This window comes from Geotrypetes seraphini, chromosome 3 (assembly GCF_902459505.1).
Source record: "Geotrypetes seraphini chromosome 3, aGeoSer1.1, whole genome shotgun sequence".
Lineage (NCBI taxonomy): Eukaryota > Metazoa > Chordata > Amphibia > Gymnophiona > Dermophiidae > Geotrypetes > Geotrypetes seraphini.
The window spans coordinates 199,935,167-199,961,180 of record NC_047086.1 but is presented as its reverse complement, the minus strand read 5'-3'; the positions used below and the strand labels follow the sequence as shown (position 1 = coordinate 199,961,180).

At 44.2% G+C, this 26,014-nt stretch overlaps 1 protein-coding gene across 2 annotated transcripts in view; it reads right to left on the bottom strand.

Annotated features, from left to right (window-relative positions):
• ASIC1 (acid sensing ion channel subunit 1) overlaps positions 1-26,014 on the bottom strand; it is a 524,111-nt gene that overhangs the window by 484,935 nt on the left and 13,162 nt on the right. For both annotated transcript variants that reach the window (XM_033938552.1, XM_033938554.1), the window contains exon 3: positions 21,551-21,746. In XM_033938552.1, the coding sequence (XP_033794443.1) occupies positions 21,551-21,746 (196 nt within the window). The remainder of the gene's footprint in view (positions 1-21,550; positions 21,747-26,014) is intronic.

Below are 26,014 nucleotides of genomic sequence, written 5' to 3'. Positions count from 1 at the left end.
CGTTAAGACCCTTAAATGGCTCATTAACCACTTAGTTTGGATGCCTAAGTCCCGCTCAGCATTAGGCGCCCTTGAAAGAATCAGGGCTTTAGTGCTCTGGGCTGTGGTAGAAACCTTTACCATGGATTAGTAAAGGGGGGAGTGTTGTAAATAAAAATGATTTCAATGACTTCTGAAATAATCTGTAATGCGACCATTTCTGAATGTTTAAAGTAAGTTGATTCCAAAATCTAGCTGCTATAAATTGAAACGTATTTTCAAACATGGATTAATATTTAACATGAGCTGGGCTAGGATATGTAAGCTCCGGAAAATGCTGAGCTATGATTTGGTAACAAAATTAAATTATTCATATATTCTGGCGCATCACCATAAATGATAGGATAGATTAGTGTACACAGCTTAAAAATTGCCCTAGCCTCCATTGGTAACCAGTGCATCTTCAGAACAATGATATAACCCTTTCACATTTAAAACACTGAGGGGATGATACTCAGACTGCAGTCGGTAGTGAACTCAGAAAGTCAATGCTGGGGCCATATCTGGCCGCTGTAGACATAGAGGGGCATTTCTGATATGATATCTAAGTATAGACATTTTGTGAAGGTACGTCCAAAAATTGGGTAGAGAAAATGTTCATTTTCAAAACTGCAAAACGTCTATTTTTATTTTTCGAAAATGACCTTTCTAGATGTGTTCGCCCTTAGTGCATCTTTTTTGACCATTTTCGGAAAAGAGAACATCCAAATGAAAAATGTACAAAACAAGTCACTGGGATGTAGGAGGGAACAGCATTTTTAGTAGACTAGCCACAGACATCTCAGCAAAGCAGTAAGGCACCTTAGGAGGTGCTGCTTGGATCTTCACATCAAAGGCCCCAGGTACACAACTCACTATAACCCCCTTTATCAGTGGCGTAGTAAGGGGAGGGTGGACCGCTCTGGGTGCTTGTCTTCTTGCGGGGGGCCTCTTCTCTCCTCCACCCCTCCCATATACCTCTTTAAATGTTCACCAGCGTGAGCAGCATCTTCCACTTGCTGCTCACACCGGCCTTGGCTCCCTTCTGATGACACTTCCTGATCGTGGAGCCAGGCTGTGACATCAGAAGTGAGCCAAGGCTGGAGTGAGCAGTAGGTGGAAGATACTGCTCGTGCCAGCGAACGTGTCAAGAGGTACGGGGGCAGGGGGGCTCTCAAGCGGTGGGTAAGAGAGGGGGTGCGTGGCGTGGCGATGCTGGGTGCCACTGCCCCTTATATTGTATGGTGAGCTCTCCAAAACCTACTGGACCCAACAATACACCACCCCTATAACCCTTATGCCTGCAGGTGTCACCTATATGATGGTAGAGTAGGTTTTAGACAGGTTTTAGTGACATCTTTATGCCCCTTTTTGGACATTTTTCTGTTTTGAGTCCCATAGCCAGCCTAAATTTCTGGCATCTACTTTACATGTGGCCACGATTCTTTAACTAGTGCCGTTACATAACTGATACGTGATTGGGACCAGTTTTGGAGGTGCTGGTTTCAGAATCTGGCCGTGAATGCTTAGGTGCACTGCCATTTAGTCCAGGGTTTTCTTGGCCTAAATGAGTGTGCCTAAGTCAAACCATGCCCTAAATCCACCCTGAATCTGCCCCTAACCACATCTACTTGCTGGTAGGCAACTACTGAGTTAGACTCCTACTGGCTAATTAATATTTTTAATCCTTTTTTTTTATTGCTCTTTAATGGCATTTTCAATTATTAGCACCAATTAAGAAATTTAAGTTAGGTGCCTAACTTACAGAGCCATTTATAGGATCTGGGCCTTAGTGCTCATAAAAGTACATGTATGGATTATCGAATTGCATTTCTTAAAAAAATTTCTACTGCTTGTTAAAAATTTAAAAAAAGATTACAAAGTACAGGCATAAGTAAAAACCAACAAAAATTCATAGAGGGGCAGTCAAATATTGTTTAGATCAGGACATACCCCCCCCCAAACAAAAAAAAACTATAACTGATCCCACTTCATTGCCTGACCTTCTCATTTGTTGAGGAGTCTCTTGTATTGGACTTTACTACAAGACTTCTGAAACCCAGATACACTGTTTCAACTGGCCCGTACTTCAGTGCATTATTCATACCTGCCAAAGAATTCTATTAGATTTGTAAAACATGTGTAAGATATGATGACTATATAGGTTGTCATCCAGTCCTCAAGTACAATGGTAGGTATGAACATATTACTGATTACCATTAGCTCATCTGCAAGGTTCATAGCCAAGTTCTCTTAGAACCGAGGAGCATATCCCATCAGGCCCTAATTGTTGATTGCTGTTTAGCCCATCTATTTTCTCTAATATGTTCTCCAGTTCCACAGTGATTTGATTCAGATTCTCTGACTCATCATCTTCAAAGAACAGGGTGGCTGTCTTCCCCACATCTTCGTCAGTAAAGACCAAAGCAAAGAATTAATTTAGCTTTTCTGCAAAAACTTTGGATTCTCTGAATGTCCCTTTTACTCCCTGTTCATTAAAGGTCCAGCTGACTCCCACACAGGCTTCTTGCTTTTGATGTACCTGAAATATCTTTATTAGTATTTGCTTTTGTGCAAGTTTCTTTTTCAAATTCTTTCTTGGCCTGCCTTATTATTGTTTCACATCCACTTTGCCAATACTAGGCAGATGTTAAAACAAGCAGTTCTGAGGATCTGTGCGGCCCACAGAAATTCCTGTAGGGTGCTTTGTATTCTGGAAGGCACCAGCACTGAGGATTGTGATAATGTCTTTACAACGGGAATGAGATGTTAGTACACATGTTTCTGAGCTCTATTTCCCACCCACCCCACCCCCATTCTTACTGGAGGATGTTTGCCTTCTCTACATTGTCATTTTTTCTCATTAGGTGGATTTCCTCTTACCGTTTTGATTGTAGAGATTGAAGCCAATACTGAGCAGACTTCTACGGTCTGTGTCCCAAATATGGCAAAAACAAGACAGACTTTTACATCTCTGCCCCAATTATGGAAAGATGGATTTAGACGGGAGTAAACAGACAGATAGACAAGGGCGACCCAGTCGACATTGTATATCTGGATTTTCAGAAGGCGTTTGACAAGGTTCAACATGAACGACTACTTCGGAAAATTGTGAGCCATGGAATCGAGGGTGAAATACTCATGTGGATTAAAAACTGGCTGGAGCATAGGAAACAGAGAGTGGACTGGAAGAGCGTCACCAGTGGGGTGCCACAGGGCTCAGTGCTTGGACCCATGCTGTTCAGCATCTTTATAAATGATGTGGACATTGGTACGACAAGTAAGGTGATTAAATTTGCGGATGATATGAAGTTATTCAGAGTAGTGAAGACGCAGGGGGATTGCAAAGATCTGCAACGTGACATAATCAGGCTTGAGGAATGGGCATCAACATGGCAGATGAGGTTCAACGTGGATAAGTGTAAAGTGATGCATGTAGGTAACAAAAATCTCATGCACGAATACAGGATGTCCAGGGCAGTACTTGGAGAGACCTCCCAGGAAAGAGACTTGGGAGTTCTGATCGACAAGTCGATGAAGCTGTCCGCGCAATTTGTGGCGGCGGCGGCGAAAAGGGCGAACAGAATGCTAGGAATGATAAAGAAGGGGGTAACGAACAGATCGGAGAAGGTTATCATGCCGCTGTACCGGGTCATGGTGCGCCTCACCTGGAGTACTGCATCCAGCACTGGTCGCCATACATGAAGAAGGACACGGTACTACTCAAAAGGGTCCAGAGAAAAGCGACTAAAATGGTTAAGGGGCTGGAGGAGTTGCTGTACAGCAAAAGATTAGAGAAACTGGGCTTCTTCTCTCTCGAACAGAGGAGATTGAGAGGGGACATGATCGAAACATTCAAGGTACTGAAGGGGATAGACTTAGTAGATAAGGACAGGTTGTTCACCCTCTCCAAGGTAGGAAGAATGAGAGGGCACTCTCTAAAGTTGAAAGGGGATAGATTCCGTACGAATGTAAGGAAGTTCTTCTTACCCAGAGAGTGGTAGAAAACTGGTACGCGCTTCCGGAGTTTGTCTTAGGAGAGAACACCCTCCAGGGATTCAAGACAAAGTTAGACAAGTTCCTGCTGAACCAGAGCGTACGCAGGTAGGGCTAGTCTTTGACCAGAGGGCCGCCATGTGAGTGGACTGCTGGGCACAATGGACCACTGGTTAGACCCAGCAGCGGCAATTCTTATGTTCTTATGAGTGGGCTTTGAGAGAACTCCAGCCACTGAGAAGTAGAACCAGTGCTGGGCAGACATCTACAGTGTTGTTTGTGCCACATTTATAGTAGAGAAAGACATGGGGACAAATTTTTCCCTGTCCCCGCGGGAACTCACTTTCCCATCCTGTCCTGGCGAGTTCTTTTCCTGCCCCATTCCTGCAAGCTCCGTCCTCATCTGCACAAGCCTGAAACACTTTAAAATCATAAGTATTCGAGGCTTGTGCAGTTAAGGCAGAGCTTACAGGAATGGGGCATGGACAGAGACAGAGACAGCGACAAAACGCACAGAGAAGGGATGGAGAAATGGGGACGGGGAAAAATTTGTCCCTGTGTCATTCTCTAATTCATATCACATGATATGAATGTATCTCAGAGGGGGAGGAGAGATACCTTAAGGTTGATAGCGATTAAAATGTCAGTTTGCAGCACTGTTGGATTGCTGGTTTAATTAAGTATTGACAATGAATATGGCTAGAATTATAAAACCGCTTTGCCGTGACTGTGTGACAGCGCTATCTGTGGTGTCAGTACTTGGTCACGAGAGCAATAATGTATACTGTCCACAGTTTGCTACTACAACATGGCACTACATTCCTGAACACGATCATTGACTGTGTTTGTCCATTTGGCATTTAGCTGAATGAGGCCAGCATATATCATTGCTCTCCATGACAAATAGGTTGATGGACTCCTGCGTTGAGTCCCCATAATAAAAGTGTCTTTCATTAATTATCCGACCTAGTCCTATTCAGAAGGACTGTGTCTGTCAAAAGCAAGCTTGGATAGAATGTATCTAGATCCAAACAGTAAATATTTCCATTCTAATCCATACTCTTTATTCATTTATGCCCGAGGTATTGTTTGGTGGCAAGCTTCTTCCAAGGCAAGACAAATCATAGGTTGCATACGCAGGGGTTTCGTCAGCCGTAAGCCTGAAGTCATTATGCCTTTGTATAGATCCATGGTGAGACCGCACCTGGAATACTGTGTGCAATTCTGGAGGCCGCATTACCGTAAGGATGTGCTGGAATCGGTCCAGAGAATGGCCACCCGGATGGTCTCGGGACTGAAGGATCTCCCGTACGAAGAACGGTTAGATAAATTACAGCTATACTCGCTCGAGGAGCGGAGAGAGAGGGGAGACATGATTGAGACGTTCAAGTATCTCACGGGCCGCATCGATGCAGAGGAGGATATCTTCCTTTTCAAGGGTCCCACGACAACAAGAGGGCACCCGTGGAAAATCAGAGGCGGGAAACTGCACGGTGACACCAGGAAATTCTTTTTCACCGAAAGGGTGGTTGATCGCTGGAATGGTCTTCCACTTCAGGTGATTGAGGCCAGCAGCGTGCCTGATTTTAAGGCCAAATGGGATCGACACGTGGGATCTATTCGCAAAGTAAAGGCAGGGGAGGGTCTTTAGGGTGGGCAGACTGGATGGGCCGTGGCCCTTATCTGCCGTCAATTTCTATGTTTCTATACATGTGTTCAGCTTATATGTGAATAAACCAGTACTAAACTAGAGCCCAATAGAAAACAGGATCTTCGGTTTCTGCCGAAATCGAATCTGTGACCGTAATTTGCCACTCAGTTTTGGCAGAAACCATAAACAAAACTCACCCCCCCACCCAATCAAAAAATCTTCCTGCCAAATTGAGCTGAGCCAACCCCCCCCCCTCAGGCCTCCCCACTACAATCACTCCTGCCTCCTGGTAGGCCCTCCCCAGGCCTACCTTAGGAAGGCCAGGTGGTCTAGTGGAGTCTTCAGGGGCAGGAACAAACACCACTTGTTCTTGCCCCATGCTGCTGCTCCATTTGCAATGGCTACTAAGACTGCCGTAAGAAGTCCTGGCAGCCATTTTGTGACTAGAACCAGAACAGGCAGGAGACTCGCTTCTATCTGTGCTTGTTCCAATTGGAAAATGGTTGCTGGGACTTCCTACCAGTCTCAAGAGGCTGCTACGGAAACAAAAACCAAAATTCAGTCAGTCGTATACTGAACTATCATGTCTGCTGAGGAACCAAATACAGTACTGCTTCCAACCAGTCATTCTCATCTGCAGCATTGAGTGTCATGTAGTATTTGTATCTCTGTTCTCTTTTTTATGCTGTTAAGTTCCTGCACTTCCTCACCTCTATTGCCCCTCATCAAGAATGAGCCATAATTCTGGTTTAAGAGACAGGAAGATTCCTCTATTTCTTAGGCATTTCCTCAACCTGTGCCAATTCTGCTATGTTTGTATGACTGAATAAATAGTTCTAAAGGTGTTCAAAGTCAACAGCAGGGGTATCAGGTTTTTTCTCAAGTGTTCTTACCAATGGACGGGTTATTTTTGTCCTACCCTGTTACTGTGGAATTTCTGAGCTGATGTTTATAGAATGTGTTGTTGTACAGCATTTGGTGCTCACTGTTGATAATAACTAAACAATAACAAAAACAAAGAAGGGGGTATCAGAAAGGAGTTAAAAATACAGTGGTACCTCAGTTTACAAGTGCACCGGTTTGCGAGTGTTTTGCAAGACGAGCAAAATATTCGCAAAATTGGTTCCTCAGAAACCGAGCTTGCCTCGATGTACGAGCGCCTCCCCCTGCGATCTGGCACCCCCCCGGCCGCGATCCGGCATCCCCCACGCACCCATCTACCCACCCGAACACATCGCTTACCCTCCATCTGGCACCCGGCACCGGCACCAACGCACAGGACATGCCGGTGCCTGAAGATCTGCCGTCCTTTTTGCTGGGCCTTGAGCATCTGCGCATGCTCAAGGCCTTTGAGTTCACGCTCTCTCCGAGATTCGATCCGAGAATCTCAGAGAGAGCGGGAACTCGAAGGCCTTGAGCATGCGCAGATGCTTAAGGCCCAGCAAAAAGGACGGCAGATCTTCGGGCACCGGCACGTCCTGTGCGTTGGTACCGGGTGCCAGATGGAGGGTAAGCGATGTGTTTGGGTGGGTGATTGGTGCGTGGGGGATGTCGGATTGCAGGGGGGAGGGTGACCGGATCATGGCAGGGGGATGCCGGATCGTGGGGGAGGGCCTTTGTGAGCGGGGGAGAAATGCCGGTTCTCGAGGGGATAGAGCAGTGCTGCTGGCTTCGGGGGGGGGGGGGAAACGAATTAAGCGAGTTTCCCTTACTTTCTATGGGGAAACTCGCTTTGATATACGAGCAATTTGTTTTACGAGCAATTTCTGGAACGAATTATGCTCGTAAACCAAGATTCCACTGTAATTGCAAAGCTGCCAAGTTACCCAATTCCAGGCTACAGATTTTGGGACAGTCCTGGACATGCAGGACTGATATGAAAGGACAGGATCAAGCACTACAAATCCCACACTGCTTTGGGATGTAAGTTCAAAACCAGGACTGTTCTAAAATCTCCAACCTGGAACTGGGCAACTCGGGATCTCTGGTCACTGACCGTCTGCTTTCGGATGAAGGGGCTGCTACGTATATTAGAGAATCAATGCTGGATGAAGGGGTGGCTAACCTCATGGCACAGTGACCTGCACAGTATTACTATGGTAACAGCAATAACGATCACAGTATTACCAAAGGGATTAGGGAACATTAAAGCAGTAATACATTAAAAATGTCAGCACAGTGGTTTGGAAGAAGAATTTACTTAACAAACTTGGAAACTTGTTTTCTCATTTTGGAAGAGCCAGAAAATGGTTTGGCCTAAACAAAGTCAAAAACTGCAATGGTACCAAGTCTCACTTAGCAACAAAAAAAGAAGGAGAGGTCCAACCTTGTCTGCAGAAAAAACCAACCAGGAACAAACAAAAAAAGAACTGCAGATATGTACAAGATGCAGGCGAAATTTATTGTGACAAATATAAATATATAAAAACCTTTTTACCAAACAATGGACCCGACACGGTCCGTGTTTCAGACAAACCTTCGTCGGGGGTCCAAGATGAAAAAAGGTTTGGAAAAATATGCCACAAAAAATTGTAGAATAAAAATGTCATAAACCAAAAGGTCCGATGCGCCGAGAATCGCCAACTGCGGTAAAGCGTCTCACAGTTGGGGATTCTCGGCGCATCGGACCTTTTGGTTTATGACATTTTTATTCTACAATTTTTTGTGGCATATTTTTCCAAACGTTTTTTCATCTTAGACCCCCAACGAAGGTTTGTCCGAAACACGGACCGTGTCGGGTCCATTGTTTGGTAAAAAGGGTTTTATATATTTATATTTGTCACAATAAATTTCACCTGCATCTTGTACACATCTGCAGTTCTTTTTTTTGTTTGTACCAAGTCTCACTTATAAGATAAACAAAAAAGAGACTTGTATATCAAATGTCTATATAAACAAAGTCAGCTTGCAAAGTTTCTTTTAGCCGTTCCAGCAAACAATACTTCATCTGAAAGGACACTTTCACTCCCTGGACTTACCATAGGCAATCAAAGAACATAGCTAAAGCCCGAAATGGTTGATAGGATCTTATTTTTACATGAACTTTAGGAAATGGTGAGCTGCACAATGAGTATTTTCTTGGTGGTTAAATAGATTTAACTTCAAGCTCTATGTGTGATATTTCTTTCCTTTACATTTTTTGGCATTCTTTTCCTTTTATGCTTAAGTTTGTTTTACTATGTTCACTGCTGAGCTCCTTACATGGTACAGGCGGTATAACAAATCAATAAATAATAATCTATAATAATAAAATCCTAGAGCGCGCATGCGCTGTCGAAAGTCCGTGAGTCCTGGCGGCGCCTGCGCTAGCTGGAGGCACGTGTGCCAGTGACTCCTCCCTCCCGCTACTGGTCCTCTTCAAAGCGGCCTGCTGAGGTTCGCCAGCCCGCTGTAGCGAACCTTGCAGGCCGATCTCCAAAGGATCGGTGAAGAAAACTATAAGAAGGCGAAGGCGGAACAGAGGCTGCAATCGGCATTGGCTGCTGCTACTCCTCCAGCCGCCTAGCTCCTCTCCGCCGGCCCCGGCCGGCAGCCCCCCTCCGCCCCGTCCTTTCTGCTCCGGTGGCCTGCGCAGGAGAAGGAGCGGATGATGCAAGTGGGTTGAAAAAGCGAAAGGTGGGACGGGAAGAGGAAAGGGAGGGGGAGGAAGTCTAAAATGAAAAAAAAAAAAACCCAAAAAACAACTTTATACAGGAAGAGAAGTCTCTATCACCTGTTAATGTAACGGGCTTAAAGACTAGTAATAATAATATTAATGTAACTTATTTCTTTGTTTAAATTAGTGGTGATAAGGTGGGGGCTGTATTCATTACCGTGTCACTCTAGAGTGTAACCCTTGGTTAAGGGCCACTATGGTAATGCCTGCGTCAACTGAATTGAGAGAGAATTTAAAACGAGGGGAAAACCCTAGGTAGTTGCCAGTAAGGACTCATCCTGGAGGCTAGTTCGGACTGAGCTGAAAGAAAATTATTAGACATCATCTACAGTCTACTGCATAGGTCACTAAAGGCCACAGGAAAGTTATCAGAGGTCAGATCCAGACAGGCAGTTGCTGAGGGACATCAGGAACAGAACACAAAAGAATTATTCAAAGGTAAAAAAAAAAAAAAAATCAACAAGAAGGATCCCTGAGATTACCTCACAGACTGAGGCAGACATATTACTCATCACCCACAACTTCCCAGTATACCTGAAAGCCCTGAGATGTCATTTCTAGGTTAGTGGGGAGGAAGCAGACAGGGCGGGAGGACCTCTTACTGTCTTAACAGTCACATCCAAGAGGTTTTTGTCAGGCCGTCAGTAGTGACAGAAGGATGACTTCTTTTGGCATTCATTGCAGGAAAACCTCTGCCTACCACACCTACCGTTCCTGTTCAGGGTTTACCGTTATGTAAACAGACAGGGATCCCCTCATGCTTTCCTGGTTTCTCAAAGGATACTCTGCAGCAGCAAGACTAGGGTTAACCTAGGGCTCCAGAAAAAAGAGGACGGATAGAGATATCTGGGTTTTACTTCCAGTGCTTTTAATGGAAGCAAAACCCAGATATCTCTATCTGTCCTCTCTTTTCTGGATATAATAAAAAAACAGCAAGGGAATATATTTATCCAAGTTGATACTTATAAATCACTGTTGTACTAATCACCTTTGTTTTACTTCAAACACAAATTACAACACAAGTTGATGTGGTTAAGTCAGGGGTCTGCAACCTTTAAGACATAAAGAGCCACTTGGACCCGTTTTCGAAAAGAAAAAAAACTTGGAGCCGCAAAACCATTATAAAACAAATCTAACACTGCATATATTGTTTCTTATCTTAATGCTATATACAGGATCACTAAATTGAAAATAAAATCATTTTTCCTACCTTTGCTATTTGGTGATTTCATGAGTCTCTGGTTGCACTTTCTTCTTCTGACTGTGCATCCAATCTTTCTTCCTTTCTTTCAGCCTCCTGTATGTTTCCTCTCCTCCAGACCTCATTCTCTCCCCCAACTTTTTCTTTCTGTCTCCCTGTTCCCCCTTCTTTCTGTCTCCGTGCCGTCCCCCAAGCCACTCGGTTTGCTGCCACCGCAATCGGGGAACAGCCCCCAAGCCACCGCCGTCCCAAGCTTTCCCTGCAGAAGTGTTGCGCTGACCAGCATTCCGCTCCCTGACGTCAATTCTGACGTAGGAGAGGAAGTTCCAGGCCAACAAGGCATTTCTCCTCATTCCATCCAGCCTGAGCCCCATCTCTCCTTGATCCAGCATTTCCCTTCTGTGTCTGTCAGAATTACCATTCCACCTATTTTCCAGCATCACCCTTCTTTGTGTCCATCTCACCTATAGCCCTATCTCACCACTTTTTCAGAATCTTCATTTGTCTCTGTCCTTATCTTTACGCCATGTTCACCATTTGCCCTTTCAATGTCTTTATCTCCCCCCACACACTTTTTCAGCATTACTTCTATGTCTCTATTTCACCTCCTCTTCATGTCCCCTCTGTATCTCTATCCTTATTCAGTAGGTCCTTCTTACCCTTTCTCTTCTTTGTGTCACTATCTCCATTTTCAGCTTTCCCCCCTTTTCCTTTGTTACTGCACCCTGTAGCCAGAATCTTTCCACCCTCCCTCCACTCCGGCCCAGCCCAGTATGAAATATTTCCTTTTGTTTCCCTCCCCTCTTTCTTTCTCTCTCTCTTCTGCTCCCTCACCCACGAGTCCTGCATCTGGCCCTCTCCCTTCTACCTGCACCTGGCAACACCCCCCTGCTCCGCGGCTCTCTTCAGCAACTTGTCAGCAGCGGTGATCAAGACAAGCTACCGACATCGAGGCCTTCCCTCTACGAGTCCCGCCTTTGTGGAAAAAGGAAGTTGAAACAAGCGGGACTCGCAGAGGGTAGGCACCGACGTCAGAAGCTTGTGTCGATCGCTGCTGCTGAGTTGCCGAAGAGAGCCGCGGAGCAGGGGATGTGGCCAGAAGCAGGTAGAAGGGAGAGGGAGATAGGAAGGCTGTAGATCTCCGGAGCATGACACCGACCCCGGCCAGGATGATTTCTTTTTCAGCGTGCACCTTACAAGTCCAGCGTCGCGGCGGGAAATAGCCATGCTGAGCAGTGAGCTCAGCACTACACAGATGAAAGCCTTGCTTGCTGATTGGTCCGGCGGCACGGCGGGGCGGGGCCGCCGGACCAATCAGCAAGCAAGGCTTTCATCTGTGTAGTGCTGAGCTCACTGCTCAGCATGGCTATTTCCCGCGCGACGCCGGACTTGTAAGCTGCATGCCTGCGTGACACACTACCGGAGCCGCAGCAAAGGTGGAAAAGAGCCGCATGCGGCTCTGGAGCCGCAGGTTGCCGACCCCCGGGTTAAGTGAACACTCAGACCCGCAGCTGAGGTCCGGTGACCTGCTCCGTGAACTTGTTTCACCGGACCTCAGCTGCGGGTCTGAGTGTTCACTTAACCACATCAACTTGTGTTGTAATTTGTGTTTGAAGTAAAACAAAGGTGATTAGTACAACAGTGACTCTCTTTTCTGGAGTCATATGGTAACCCTAAGCAAAATCAGTGGCTACTAGCCCATGCCACCACCCAGAGGCCTGAGGTATAATGTAATGTGGCTTGAGCTTTTAAGCCACTCCCCTCCCCCCCATAGTCTCTTCTTGTGAAGGGAACAGGAGGGGAGAGTTTTGAAATCTGAAATTCTATCATGGGTGAATAGATGGGCTGGACTACAAAAATAGTTTATGATGATTTCTTAACCGTTGTGGCTGCCCTTTGTAATACAATACATTGACAGGAAAAATAAAGGGGTCCTTTGACTAGAGTGCACGAACGAATTAGAATGTATTAAGTGTCAAGAAGTCTAAAGCGGGATGTGTGGCACTTAGCATACACTAAATCCCTTAGAGCAGTGGTTCCCAACCCTGTCCTGGAGGACCACCAGGCCAATCAGGTTTTCAGGCTAGCCCTAATGAATATGCATGGAGCAGATTTGCATGCTTGTCACTTCCATTATATGCAAATCTCTCTCATGCATATTCATTAGGGCTAGCCTGAAAACCCAATTGGCCTGGTGGTCCTCCAGGACAGGGTTGGGAACCAGTGCCTTAGAGCACCTTAGTAAAAGGACCCCAAAATTAAAAAAAAAAAAACCCAGCAACAACATTTCTTCCATAACAGATGTTTAGTTTTACATTACACAGATGTTTACCTTCCTGCAGTCTGATAAGGTGACCAGTTATGCAACCTGACATTTCTGCTAATGCAAATGTAACTGCCACTGTAATATGGATCGCAGCAGTAATATTTTATAGGAAAAAAAAATAGCAATGAAGGGGACTTTATCCCTCTTGGTGTGGACATTTCCCAGCGCAACTTCGCAGTCATCTGGATGTTCTGCTGGAAATGAACACGGAGCACCTTGATCTCTCTTCCACCGCATTGAATGGAAGATTACCAGATTCTAACTCTGCAGCCTCTCACCTCTCAAATGCCACTGCCTAGGATCGCAGCCTTTGTTAGTGACAGAATGCTTAATGACTATACACATTGCACATATAATAAACACAGTAATTCATTACTCACTCTGTTCTACTTGAATCTTTATCAGTACTGTAAAACCAGTAACAAGAAAGCTCAAAAGGCCTGGGGAGGATTCTTAAGAGACAGTCCCAATGCATAATAAAAAAAAAGGGGAAGCCAGACTTGAAGAGAGAGAGCGAGAGGTGGAAGCAGCGATGGGCAGGGCTAGAGTTAGGAGGATGCAAAAAGGGCAACTGCCCTGGATGGGGGTTACCATATGGCTCCAGAAAAAGGAGGATGGATTGAGACATCCGGGTTTTACTTCCACTGAAACAATGGAAGTAAAGAGGAAAAACTGAGATATCTGGGTTTTACTTCCATTGAAAGCCATATGGTAATCCTAGCCCAGGGCTGCCCAAGTCCGGTCCTCGAGATCTACTGGCAGGCCAGGTTTTCAGGATGTCCACAATGAATATGCATGAGAGACAGATTTGCATAGCAAGAAGGCAGTGCAGGCAAATCTCTCTCATGCATATTCATTATGGATATCCTGAAAACCTGGCCTGCTAGTAGATCTCGAGGACCGGACTTGGGCAGCCCTTTTGGCTAGCCCTAGACTTCCATGCTACAGAAGGCCCCCAAGCCTACCTGAAGCTAAAGAGGACACAGCCTGCTGGTGGACTTTGGTGTCCCCTCACAAATTTCTGCCCTGGATATCAGCATGTTTTACACCAGCCCTTGAGCATTCAGACATGTCCCAGTGGGCCAGTTACACCTACTTTGCTGGAGGTGGGTGGTGCTGGGCTGGCTGGCTGCCTTAATTAACCCTTCCCTGAACTGCTGTGCTACTACAATCTGCTGTTATGCAGTTCTTGCCGATTCCAAAATCCTCCTCCTCAGGTGCAGCGCAAATGCAGAAGAGAGACATATTGCTTGGTCCACAGTTATTTATTTATTTAATTCATTTTCTATCCTGTTGTCCCCAAAGAGTTCTGTGCTATCCCCTCTCCCTTGGCCCACCATGTGCAGCAGCACTGATGCAGGTCTCTACCATATAATAATAATAATAACAACTTTATTTTTGTATACCGCCACACCAATAAGTTCTAGGCAGTTCACAGAAAAAAAGAAACTGAACAATCAGTGAATCTTGTACATACACATTACATAAAACAATCATAATATAGCGCAGATAATCAGGATAAGAATTTATCAAACAAATAGGTTTTCAGTACTTTGTGTGTGGCGCAGAGGTTGGATCTACAGCCTCAGCACCCTGGGGTTGTGGGTTCAAACCCCGCGCTGCTCCTTGTGACCTTGGGCAAGTCACTTAATCCTCCAGAGCCCCAGGTACGTTACATAGATTGTGAGCCCGCCGGGACAGAGAGGGAAAATGCTTGAGTACCTGATTGTAAAAAAAACCGCTTAGATAACCTTGATAGGCGGTATATAAAATCCTAATAATAAAAAAAAAAAAAAAAAAAAAAAATAATAAAAGAATAACTAGATTGAGCTTGAGGGATTAAGGTATTCCCTATTGTGCCTGTACGATCCCCAGCAGAGGCGCGTAGTTCACAGACCATGCAAGCCACACCATAGCTAAGAATCAGCTCATCAGTCTACACAGGGAGTAGGGTGACAGGCCAAGACACCTCACCTGACCTGCCATTCCCTAGCAGAGCAGACTGTATCCGTAGATGAGGAGTTCACATCTGCCCTGAGCATAGCCCAGCCCACATCAGACTCATATTCCCTACTTTCCAAGTTGTCCGAGTTTGACACAGGGTCCAGGAATGCAGCGGCATCCATATAACCACTGGGTACATTAATTAAACTTACGTACCTTCCACTTTTATTGTGATTTTTCAGGAGCTGACTTAGAGAATTACATGGGGAAAAAATTTGTCCGCGTCCCTGTCACCGCCCCATCCCTATGACCACTGTCCCCGCCCCGTCCCTGCGACCACTGTCCCCGCCCCAATCCGTCTCCGCGACCACTGTCCCCACTCTGTCCCAATGACTACAATCCCTGCAGCATCCATACAAGCCTCATTACTGCAATATTTAGCTTATTCCTTCCTTATAAATCAAAGTTCTGGCTGCTGAACTAGAGAAAGAGATGTTGAGCTGGCAGAGCTTTGTTTATAAATTTTTATAAACACAACTAATATACTACTTTATCCTAAAGCAAAAATAAATAAATAAATAGAATTTTTTTTTTTCTACCTTTGTTGTCTGGTTTCTGCTTCCCTCATCTTCTCATTCAATTCCTTCCATCCACTGTCTGTCTTCTCTCTGTGTCTTCCATTTGCTCTGTTACTGTGCCTCTCCCTTCACCCTCCCCCCCAATTGGTCTGGCACCTATCTTCTTCCTTCCACTCCCCCATAGTCTGGCATCTCTGTCTTCTTCCCTTCCAGCGTCTTCTCCCCACTCTGTCATCCCCATTTCCCTTCAGGGTCTTCTCCCCACTCTCTCTTCCCCATTTCCCTTCAGCGTCTTCTCCCCACTCTCTCTTCCCTATTTCCCTTCAGCATCTTCTGCCCACTCTATACTTCCCCATTTCCCTTCAGTGTCTTCTCCCCACTCTGTCTTCCCCTTTTCCTTTCAGTGTCTTCTCCCCCATTTCCCTTCAGCGTCTTCTGCCCACCCTGTCTTCTCCATTTCCCTTCAGCATCTTCTCCCCACTCTGTCATCCCCATTTCCCTTCAGGGTCTTCTCCCCACTCTCTCTTCCCCATTTCCCTTCAGTGTCTTCTCCCCACTCTGTCTTCCCCTTTTCCTTTCAGTGTCTTCTCCCCCATTTCCCTTCAGCGTCTTCTGCCCACCCTGTCTTCTCCATTTCCCTTCAGCATCTTCTCCCCACTCTGTCATCCCCATTTCCCTTCAGGGTCTTCTCCCCACTCTCTCTTCCCCATTTCCCTTCAGTGTCTTCTCCCCACTCTGTCTTCCCCTTTTCCTTTCAGTGTCTTCTCCCCCATTTCCCTTCAGCGTCTTCTGCCCACCCTGTCTTCTCCATTTCCCTTCAGCATCTTCTCCCCCATTTCCCTCAGCGTCTTCTGCCCACTGTCTTCCCCATTTCCTTTCAGCATCTTCTCCCCACTCTGTCTTCCCCATTTCTCTTCAGCGTCTTCTCCCCACTCTCTGTTCCCCATTTCCCTTCAGTGTCTTCTCTCCCATTTCCCTTCAGCGTCTTCTCCCCACTATCTGTTCCCCATTTCCTTTCAGCCTCTGTTCCTTAGAGACTAATATTGTGGTTGATGATAAAGTGTGACATATAAAACTTTCCACACCTTTCTCAATTGAAAACACTACAATTGAACTAGTAACATCACTCAAGATCTTAGGAGTAACAATTGATTCAAAATTGTCTTATCAGGAGCACATCAATAATACTGTTAAAAGTTGTTTTTATCGTTTACGTTTAATACGCTCAATGTCTAAGTATCTAGAATCAAAATCCTTGAACATTTTAGTTCATTCTCTCATAATTTCCAGATTAGATTACTGTAATTCATTGTTATTAAATATTACATGTAAGGAACAAAGACGACTACAAATAATACAAAACATTGCTATTAAATTAATTCACCACGGAAAGAAATACGATCATGTAACGCCTTATTTAATAGATTCACATTGGCTACCTATCAGTCAAAGAATAACATATAAAATAGCTTTACTTGTATTTAAAACAATAACTACTAATGAACCACAGTTTATTAACCGTCTTTTAATTCCACTTACTTCAAATCGCTCTCTTCGGTCTAATACACAAGAATTATTAATGGTCCCATCTTTAAAAATAATAGGAACCAGACGCCATGATATCTTCTCAGTTAAGGCACCACTTATTTGGAATACCCTTCCTTTGTATATTAGAAACATTAAAGATCTTAATTTATTTAAAACTAATTTAAAAACATTCCTTTTCAAAGATTCATATAGCCTTTAACATTTCTCTCTTTTCATGATCAATGAAAACTTTAGTTTTTAAACCCAATCCTAGTGTTTTTTCCCTCCCTTACCAATGTTCTTTTTTCTCCTATTAAGATATAAAATATTGTAACTTTTTCACCTTACGTTTTTACCAAAGTATTCCAGTACTGTCTAAATTGTCTGTATTGTCAGTTTAAATATTCCCTTGTCTACTTATCTAATGTAGTAATGTTAATTTAATTTTAATGTTTTATCCCAACTATAAACTTATGTAATTCGCTTAGAAATATTAAGCGAAACATCAAATTTAAATAAAACTTGAAACTTGATAAGCAGCTTTCATTTTGCCTGTTTTTGATACCATTATGTATTTCCTTATTCTATGATGCAAAATAGCCCCAATGATGTGGACTAAATCACTACTGTAATTTTTCTGTTTTAGTTTATTTCCTTAAGTGATATGATGATGTATCTAATTTTGTCATTTATGTAATAAATGCAAATAAATAATTAAAATAAAAATAGCTCTCAATCCGTCCTCACCTACGTTTGTCTACTTTTTATACTTTGCCTGCCCACACCAATTGTGGAAAGATAGGAGGGAAAAGGAAACTGGGAAATAAGAACAATTTTAGTGAAATCCGATCTCACAAGGACCCTGCAATTTGCCCATAGGTGGGAGGGAGCCTGGATAGTAAAGCAAGGCGACTCCCCTGTAGCCTTATCTTATGAAAGCAAAGGGAGTCCTGCTCCCAGAAGGACAGCTTAGGGAACCTAAGAAAACAGAACCAAATAATGCAGAAATATTTAATCGGACTATGAAACCGAAATGTAGGAGTCAACTTTTCTAAATAATTGGGAGGGGAGGAGGGTGCAAAATTGAAATCACCCCTCCCTGCACACAGTGAAGGAGTCTGGTCCATAGCAGAGGTGCTCAAAAACCCATTGCACCCAGAGGATTAGCATATGTGGTGCAGTGGCGTACCTAGCATAGGTGACGCCCAGGGCCCATCATTTTTTGACACCTCCCTATTTGTATGAAAAACATGATTTTTAGTAACCATCCACATGTCACACAAGAGTGTACCTAGGAAAAGGCAACATCTTACATACTGCAGTGAGCAGTACATCAATAAACCCATTGTAAAACTAAACAAGCCAGACTAGTACAGATCAATCCTCCACAGTCAATCCTAACAGAAAACCATGTCTTTTCGAACACACAGAACACAGAAAACACCTTTGCCTAGTATGTAATCACAAACTAACCCCTCCCCCTTTTACAAAACTATAGTGTGGTTTTTAGCCATAGTGGTAACAGCCAACGCTAAAAAACGCTCTACAGTTTTGTAAATGGGGAGATAGAATAAAAATAAGTAGACAAAGGTTAAACCGAAGCACCAAGAAGCTGGACTCTGCATACAATGCAACACCACAGAAACAGCGATGCATCTCCCCTAAAGCAAAAAAAAAAAAATTAAATAAATAGAATTTTTTTCTGCCTTGTCTTCTCTGGTTTCTGCTTTCCTCATCTTCTTGTCACTCTCTTCCTTTCATCCACTGTCTACCCTCTCTCTGCCCCTTCTATATGGCATCTTCTCTCCTTCTATTCCCCTTCCAGAAACTTTATGCCTCCCCCTTCTATCTCTCCCTTCACCCCCATTGGTCTGGCATCCATCTTCTTCCCTTCCCTCCTCCAATGGTCTGGCATCTCTCTCCTCTCCTTCCCTCTCCCACACCCCCATGGTCTGGTATTTCACTTTCTCCTCTCCCTTCCTCCTACTTCCATCAGCATCTACCCCCTTTCTCACCCTTCACCACGCTTCCATACCACCCTGACCCCCTTTCTCACCCTTCACCATGCTTCCATACCACCCTGACCCCCTTTCTCACCCTCCACACCCTTCCATACCATCCTGACCCCCTTTCTCACCCTCCACACCCTTTCTTACCATCCTGACCCCATTTCTCTCCCTTCACCACCCTTCTATACCACCCTGACCCCCTTTTTCTCTTTCTACCACCTTACTATGCTCCTTTCTCTCTCCATCAAAATCAGCAAGGTCCCGCAATGACTACTTCTGCTGCCTCTGCTCTAGAAGAGGTAAGTAATGTCAGAGGGGGGCTGGGCCGGCAGACGCAGGGATTTGCAGCAAGATCCCGTGATGACTGTGGCTGCCGGTTCACACCCCCCCCCCCCAACGTCACTTACCTCTTCTGGAGCAGAGGCAGCAGAAGTAGTCATCGCGGGACCTTGTTGCACTTCAGTGCGGCTGCCGACTCATATTTCAGAGCAGAGTCGGCAGCCGCGTTGAGGTGCCATTTTGAGCAGCACGGGAGCTTCCGGACCCAGCCGGCTGTGCAACCCCTTGAAGTGTGCACCCGGGGCAGAACGCCCTCCCCCCCCCCCCCGCCACCGCCCCCCTTTGGTACGCCACTGATGTGGTGCTAGATATTATACAAAAGGAGAAAACACAAGCTACTGGATTTGACTATTCCCGTGCCCAGGCTTTCTACAACAAAACACAGGCAACTACAGCAGAGACAGCAAAAGAGGAATCCTCAGAGAGTCATCAATACCACAAGAACAACCTTTTTTTCAAAATCAAACCCCTTAAATCATTCCTGCCTGCTCCCACGGTAATAATCGAGGGTATGCAACATTCATGTCCCTGTTATTATAAAACTGGTAAGCCTCAGGCCTGGGCTCCTATCCAGGCTCTCCTCACTACACACGCCAGAATGGAATCATGGAAAAAGAACCGGAAAAAATTCTATGCAGAACCAGAGCAGGACACCAGGAGCAACCACGGCAATTATGCTGGGCCCCAGGTCTGCATGAAACTGAAGGAGATGAGGGGCATAATTTTAATCACATTCGTTCGGATATTGATATTCTTGTTCATAAGAACATAAGCAATGCCTCTGCTGGGTCAGACCTGAGGTCCATCATGCCCAGCAGTCCGCTCACGTGGCGGCCCAACAGGTCCAGGACCTGTGCAGTAATCCTCTATTTATACCCCTCTATCCCCTTTTCCAGTAGGAAATTGTCCAATCCTTTCTTGAACCTCAGTACCATACTCTGCCCTATTATGCTCTCTGGAAGCGCATTCCAGATATCCACCACACGTTGGGTAAAGAAGAACTTCCTAGCATTTGTTTTGAATCTGTCCCCTTTCAACTTTTCCGAATGCCCTCTTATTCTTTTATTATTCGAAAGTTAGAAGAATCTGTCCGTCTCTACTCTCTCTATGCCCTTCATGATCTTGTAAGTCTCTATCATATCCCCTCTAAGTCTCCTCTTCTCCAGGGAAAAGAGACTCAGTTTCTCCAATCTCTCAGCGTATGAAAGGTTTTCCATCCCCTTGTTCAAATGTTCCTAATTTTAATGATCTTTAAGCTTGCTTAATATTTCCATTGTGTGTTACATAAGCTATCTCATAAATATTTATTGTTCATGTATGTATTTTAAGCTCCTGAAGCAGGCTGTATGGCTGAAACACATGCGTGTCGAGCCACCGCACAAGATTTGTTGAATAAAATTGGACACCATTGTCTCGAACCTCCGCTGTTGTCTGTTGGTTGGGCCCCTGACGCTAGACATAACGCCAGTCCTGCAACCCAGCGTGGAAAGCCAATAATCATTCCCATCACAATCCTGAACTTTCAGCATGACGCCCTGGCCCTTACTATAAAACAGGTAAAATCTAAACAGAGGGGGGTGGAGGAGAATAAAGAAAAAAAAAAAAATGGAACACTGAAAAGATCTGAGGGAAAAGAGCACAGAGAGGATCAGAAAAATCATGAGAGAAAGATCTTACAGGAAAGATAGCAATCACCCAGGGTCTGGTGTGTCTGAGAGCCGAATGTCAGCGCAAAATAATTACAGAACACACTGAAGAAATGACATTGCTCATGCAAGTGGGCGAACTGAGTATATAGCTGTAAATTACAATCCCCATCACTCTGTAATTCGCTCTATGTGATTCTGCTCAGGGCTCTTATCCTGCTATGTGTGCGCATGTTTTATCTGCACTCTTCACTCTTTTGCCTTATCCCTTTTCTCTTTCTGCACCTGCACCCCCTAATCTGCCCTCTGGCTCGCACATATCTTGTCCTCTCTTTTTCTCCTTATTTCTGTCTTCTTGTGTCTAATCTCCACATACTGTTTCCTGGTTGGCTTTTTACATTTTTGCATCACTTCTACTGACTCCACAACAGTTTCTTCTGCCCCCCCCCCCCTCCTAAGGAGTAGAGACAACTACTCCGACATCAGAATCCGAAGGCATACACAGGTCACACTCAGTATTGTTTCAGCACCAGAGAACCAGAAAACCGTGAGGTATTCATGAGGAGCGCTGTCCAAATACACCCCATTAGCAGTAGCAACAAATCTCACCAGCTGACACTGCTGCAGTTTTTGATACTAAGGTGAGCCAAGGGTACTCACTTTTTTGAAGTCTTCGGCACTGCACTCTATACCCCGGAAACGACAGCTCAGCAGCATATCCCGGATGTCATGGCCAGCCCGGTCGTAGAACTCAAACATACTAAAAGGTTTGGCCTTGAAATGTTGAAAATTAGCTTTTTCTTGTAGAATAGTGAGAACTTTCTCATCAGCTAGCTGGGTATCTGGAATCTCATACCTGGGGAGAAAGGAAAAAACATTCTCAGTTCAGCTGTTCATACCTCACTGCTTTTTCACAGAATTGGATAACTCTGAAAAAGGAGGCTGCCAGCAAAGCACTGACACCTCACACACACCCCGTCACCTCTGCCTCAGTATACTGCCATGAAAAGTCAGAACACTCGTAACTTAAATTTTTGTTAAAACTAATCTAACTTGTCCTGTAGTTGCTGAATATTTCTTAATATGGAAGCATTTAACATTTGGATGCATTTCAAGCCTGCAGTAGAAGTCCAAAACACAGTATCTCTTGATAAGTGGGAGATATGCTAAACCAGAATACAGTACTCTATTAGTTTTGGTCAAGAATTACTTTGTGGGGATTTATTCAAAGAAATCAGGTTTTTTTAAAAACTGTTCTCATATTTACTTTCTCAGCAGTTACTGTGTTTTGGTTTTACAGGGCAGTATAACAGTGAGTGAGACCCCACCACACCTATGAGGGTTGGGAGCAGCGCGGAGCATTCAGCGCAGCTCCCTGCGCTAATAACCTTTATCGCAGTTTAGTAAAAAGGGGGGGGGGATACTGCAGTATTGTGCTCATACCCCACTACATCACCTCCCCTGCAGCTCTAGTACTAACACTTCACTGCACGTGCCACAGAATAGAACTGAGACCTCACCACAGCAACTGTGCCACAATACAGCACTGAGACCTCACCACAGTGCCGAAACCGCACCCCGCTGCCTGTGCCCACAACTCAGTGCCAAGACCTCACCGCACTGCCTGTTAGGAATGGCAAGAGAAATGTAAACATCCCACATCATAACACATCATTATCAAACAGAAACGAGCAGAGTGCCAGAGGGCATTCTGTTGGGCCGAACCATGCGGGTCTTTCGCTGCCAACATTTACTATGTTACTTTGTAGAAAAATAAACAAAAAATTAGTATTTTTAATCTTCGATGATAATAGTGCATACTCTTTCAAGGGAGTGCATATTATTGACGTAAAGGGTATCTGTTGCTTATGGTCGTATAGTGCATGCTCTCAGAAAGATAGTGCTCTCGTTCGAAAAAGTGCAAACTCAACAATTTTGCTCCTGTGATGAAAAATATGGCCAAACGAAAATGAGTAACAGAACATTCCCAGAAATGTTTGGGTTTTTTTTTCCCATATCTTTATTCATTTTTAAAAACCAACAAGTGCAACATATTATCAAACAATGTACAAAATAAACAGCACTTAATTCCATCAAATAATATAATAAATACATATCCTTCCCCACCCACCACCCATCCTTTCATACAGTATAAAAATAAGCAAGAGTAATACAAATGAACAAAACCAACAAATTACAATCAAATAATAATTTAAAGGCATATCCCCCCTCCCCCCACCCCTCCTGGATGTGTTTAATCAAAGGGCTAAAACCAATAATTAACCTTTACAAAATTTTGTCAATGGGTTCCAAACATCCTTAAATTTCTTATAATGTCACAATTGTATTGCTCTCATACGTACAAATTGATAAGTTCGGCACAAGGATTCACACCAAAAACTATAGTTTAACCTGTCCCCATTTTTCAGAATAAGTTGTACGGCAACTCCCGCCATGATGAAAAGCAGTCTATTGTTATGCTTGCCCACTCTGTTATCTGTGCCCAAAGAACAGTACTGAAACCCTACTGAAGTTGCTTGTACCCACAAAACAATGCTGAGACCCTACCACAGCGCCTGTGCCCACAGAAGTGCCGAGATCCCACCACAGCACCCATGCCCACAGAACAGTGCTGAGATGCCACAGCAGTGCCTGGACCGTAGCATGATGCACCGACAGCACTCCTGAGCAGTGTCATTGCACAGTATCCTGAAGCTCCAGGAAAAAACCAGTTAGATTAGCTATATGACAATGCAGGGAAAGAAGACTGTACTAAGGATATTATATCACAGCACCAAATTCAGGAGGCTGTACTGCCTCTGCTTTGCGTGACTGCAGTAATGCAATCATCATTCCTGAAGCGACCATACGGCAGTCCAGGGACACAATCCTAACACAGCGTTTTTCTTTGCTTTTGATGGTGCTCTAGGCCACTGATCTATCATCCTGGCTCTCTGAAGTCTTGTTTCCAACAGTGCTCTCATCACAAAATATCACACAACACTCCAGGGGTGACAAAGGCTGAGTGTGCGTGAGAGCTCCGGGAAAAGTCACTGACCCCCCTAGGGTTCTCAGAGCATAGAATAGAGAAACAGGCATCATAATTTCTGCCACAGATATGGGGCTTCTTTTAACGCCTTCCATTCATAGAAAAACAGGACAGAAGCCAGTAACAGCTAGCAAGCTGCAAACCCAGATCACCCATTGTGATCTAAGACAGCAAGCTTTCTATTCTAGAACCATTTTTAATATTTCCCATTATTTCACTTATACATTGTGTTCTAATAACGGAAGCAGCTATAAATATTATCCCGTTTGCATTCATCTGCAGCATTATATTTATATCCCAGCGTCATTTTGTTAACGGGTGACTGCTAGCATCACACTGGGTGATCTTTGTTCACAGGACCTCTCCTGACTTTCATTTAATTTGCAAGGACAAGACAGGGTTTCAGAAGCTCTTTCAGTTTCATGATTTCTATTATTATGTGTGCAATTCCGCTGTCATCAGAGCTCCAAGAAGACATCCTATGGACTCAAGTAAAGTAGGAATACGGCAGAAAGAGCTGAAGAGCACATCTCCATCAGAGCTCCATATAAAGCATGAATACAGCTTGGACAGCTGAAATGAGGCTTGATCAGAACACCATATAGCTGTCACACTGATATATATGAAGCACAAATACAGCATGTTACAGCTGAAAAGAAGATCATGCAGGCATCATACTGATGCACATAAAGCACGAACATAGTGCAGACATCTGAAGACTGGAACTTCATTACAGTCCCATGCAAGCATTTCAGTTGTTCCTAGGTAAACTAAAGAAAAAAGTGGAAACGTAATTAAGTGTCCAAAAAAGTAAATCCTAAGACTGACAAATGATGTGGAGCACTAAATGTTGTTTATAATGTGCATTTAAAACAGAGGAGAAAAGACCTCAAAAAACCCCTGGAATACAATCAGAAAGATCATAACCAATTGGGGTTGGTTTTCATCACAGGTCAAAAACCCCTGTATAAATCATTTAAATATATTTTATAATTTTTATATGAATAAATTTTTTATATATAATTCTTGTGTGATTGATTCTCAAAATCCCTCAATTAATAACATGTGAGCATCAAAAAAAACCAGCTTAGTGATGTTAATACTGTCCAAAAATATAGCTTTCTAAAATCAGGCACTTATCTTAGTAACCCGACGGAGGCCCCATCCGTTTCGCTCCAACGGGCTTCTTCGGGGGTATTGATAAGGCTTGCAATAGCGCTGGACAAAATCTAATTGTGCTCAGAAGTTCTGCGATTTAGCTGCATAGTCCTTCTTTCGGCTGAAGAATAGATCCTCATTAAATCCTTACACAGGTGTCACACTGATGCACATAAAGCATGAGCGCAGTATGGACAGCTGCAGAATGGATATTCATTACAGCCCCATGCAGACATCTTAGTGACACCCATAAATCATGAAGGCAGTACTTACTGCTAAAGGGATGGACGTCACACTGATACATACGCAGAATGGGTACACAAGAGTGCATCTTTATCACACTCATATATTTACTACTACCACTACTATTTATCATTTCTATAGCGCTGAAAAGCATATGCAGCACTGTACATTTAACATGCAATACATGGTCTCTGCTCAGAAGAGCTTACAGTATAAGACAGACAGAACATATAAGGTTGGGGAGTTTCTTGCAGAGAGAATGATAGGATGGACAATAGTATCTTATGATGAGTGGTAATTAGGAGTTGAAGGCAGCCTAAAAAAAGGACTTTTAGCTTGGATTTGAATAATGCTAGAGACAGAGCTTAATGAATTGCCACAGGCAGTCTGTTTCATGCATATGGTGCAGTAAGATAGAAGGGACGGAGTCTGGAGTTGGCAGTGGAGGAGAAGGGTACAGATAAGGGGGACTTACCTGATAAACAGTGTTCACGGGGGAGGGAGCATAGGGGGAGATAAGTGAGGAGAGATATTGGGGGGGCTGCAGAGTGAATGCACTTGTAAGAGAGTCTGAACTGTATACGGAAATGGATGAAGAGCCAGTAAAGTGACTTGAGGAGAGGGGTAATGTACGTATGGAATATAAGTTGTGCAACAGAATTTTGAATGGAGAG